At 55.2% G+C, this 1,939-nt stretch overlaps 1 protein-coding gene across 1 annotated transcript in view; it reads right to left on the bottom strand.

Annotated features, from left to right (window-relative positions):
• Positions 1-99, bottom strand: part of PCDH19 (protocadherin 19) — a 50,873-nt gene extending 50,774 nt beyond the window's left edge. Inside the window, exon 1 of the mRNA XM_010715418.1 lies at positions 4-99. Coding sequence (XP_010713720.1) covers positions 4-99 — 96 coding nt within the window. The remainder of the gene's footprint in view (positions 1-3) is intronic.
• Positions 100-1,939: the final 1,840 nt, after the last annotated feature.

Genomic DNA, 1,939 nt, shown 5'->3' with positions numbered 1-1,939 from the left:
CACCGCGCCGGGGATAGCAGCCCGGGACAGCAAAGCATCATCTCCCGGGATACCCTTCTGGGGACAACATCCATGAGGATATTCCTCTGGGGACACCATTCCTACGAGCACCTCTCCCAGCGACACTCACGCTGGGGACACCATCGTGGGGACATCCCACCTCGGATGGCCACGGACGCGGGTGACGTTCGTGCTCCCGGCCCGTGTCCTACCGGACTCCTGCACCTGAATCCGCTCCTCGCCCCGCCCGGGAGGAGGAGACGCGGCAGGTGGGGACGGAGAGGGTGGGGACACCTCTGCTGCCGAGCTCCTGTCGTCTCTTCCTCGGAAAAATTGATTCTGATGGCTTGAACTGTGCCACGCGGATTGGAAAGCCGGCTGAAGGCTCATAAACAAAGGGTAATTAGAAACAGGGGGAGGTGTTGATGGGGTACTGCAGGGATCTAGGTTAGGTCTGCTCTCATTTAATACCCTCATTAATGACCTGGAAAGAGGGAGTAAACTGCGCATTAATGAATTTGGCAGATGATGCTATGCTGGGAGGTGCTGCGAGCTCCAGCAAGCGTGGAAAATTAACACGAAAGGGCCCAGCGAGATTGGAAACGTGGGCAGGAAACAACAAAAGGAGGTGGGTGCTGAGCACTCGGTGATGCCCAGGGATGGAGGGGCACAGCTGGGGGGGGAAGAGGATGCTGAGATCCCCCAAGTGAAGTGGGTGTGGAGCTGTCTCTGGCAACAGGTTGTAGGGAATGATCAAAGGCACAGACTGACCGAGTTCAGAAGGAAGATTCAAAGGTTCAAATATATATTGCTTGGGTAAGAGCTGTATGTCAGGAGGCAAACAGAGCTTTACAGATGTGGTTGGTGTAAACAGAGAGGGAAGGAAGGAATTATTTAACACGGAACAAGGGGCATCGCCGGGGGGGATGATGGGAAATGAAGAAATGGAGGTGGAATGTCACAGGGGAAAAAATCCCCTCTGCTGACGGAATTATGAGGCTGTGACATTCCCCGGAGGGAGAAAGTTGTGCAGTGGAGATAAGTAAAGCAGAGGGAATCAGGTGAGCACAAGGAGATGTGAGGAGGAGCAGGGGCTGGGCAGGGACCCACCTCCTTTTCCAGCTCTTTTTCTGCTGAAATATTTCCTTCTTAAGTCTGAGAGCTTTATTTATTGCGTGCGTGTCTTTCTGCTGCTGCGATAAAGGAAATTGCTGATGTGATGGAGGCACCAAGCAGGCAGGCAAAGGCTCTGAGATCTGAAAAAATTCCCCTCCTTTTGGCAGTGAAGAAGGGCAGGCTGTGGGTGCAGCGATGGGCTCATGTCTGGGCTACTGCCTGACCCCACTCCACATCCCCTGCCCTGCAGGAGGGCCGGGTGCTGTCACCAACATGGATTAATGGCCATGATATCAGCACAGATGGATGGCCGGGGTGAGGAGAAAACATCGCGTCCCAGGGAACTCAAGCAGGCACATTAATAAAGATGCCACACGTTGGCTTGGAAATCTGAACGCTTCACTCCGCTCCTTGCAACTCAATGAGCAACACCCAAAGCCCAGCACTCGCACCACGCTGTGACCACGGAGGGGACAGCTGACACAGAGCTGCCTGCCCCATCCACTCCCACTGCCCCCCCTTGGCCAGACCCCGTGCAAAGAGCCTCCCATGCACAGGTCGAGGCTGAGCCCCAGGCTGCCGGCGGGGAGCTGGAGCCATCCCTGCTGGCACCTCGCACCGAAGGTGGTGCTGCTGCTCCTGCCCACACTGTACAATAAGGAAAGCTGTAATTAAAGCACACAGCGCAGCTCACAGCCCTTTGTTTGAGAGCTAATGCGAATGACACCTTCCCAGCCCAGTGCCCGTTGCTGTCTCTCTTATAGCCATCAGAAGTCAATCTTGGGAGTTTGAGCCATGGGTATTTGAAGCCGTGGTGTCAGCT

Source organism: Meleagris gallopavo, chromosome 9 (genome assembly GCF_000146605.3).
Source record: "Meleagris gallopavo isolate NT-WF06-2002-E0010 breed Aviagen turkey brand Nicholas breeding stock chromosome 9, Turkey_5.1, whole genome shotgun sequence".
In the NCBI taxonomy this organism is placed as follows: Eukaryota; Metazoa; Chordata; class Aves; order Galliformes; family Phasianidae; genus Meleagris; species Meleagris gallopavo.
This window is presented reverse-complemented; position numbering and strand designations above follow the sequence as displayed.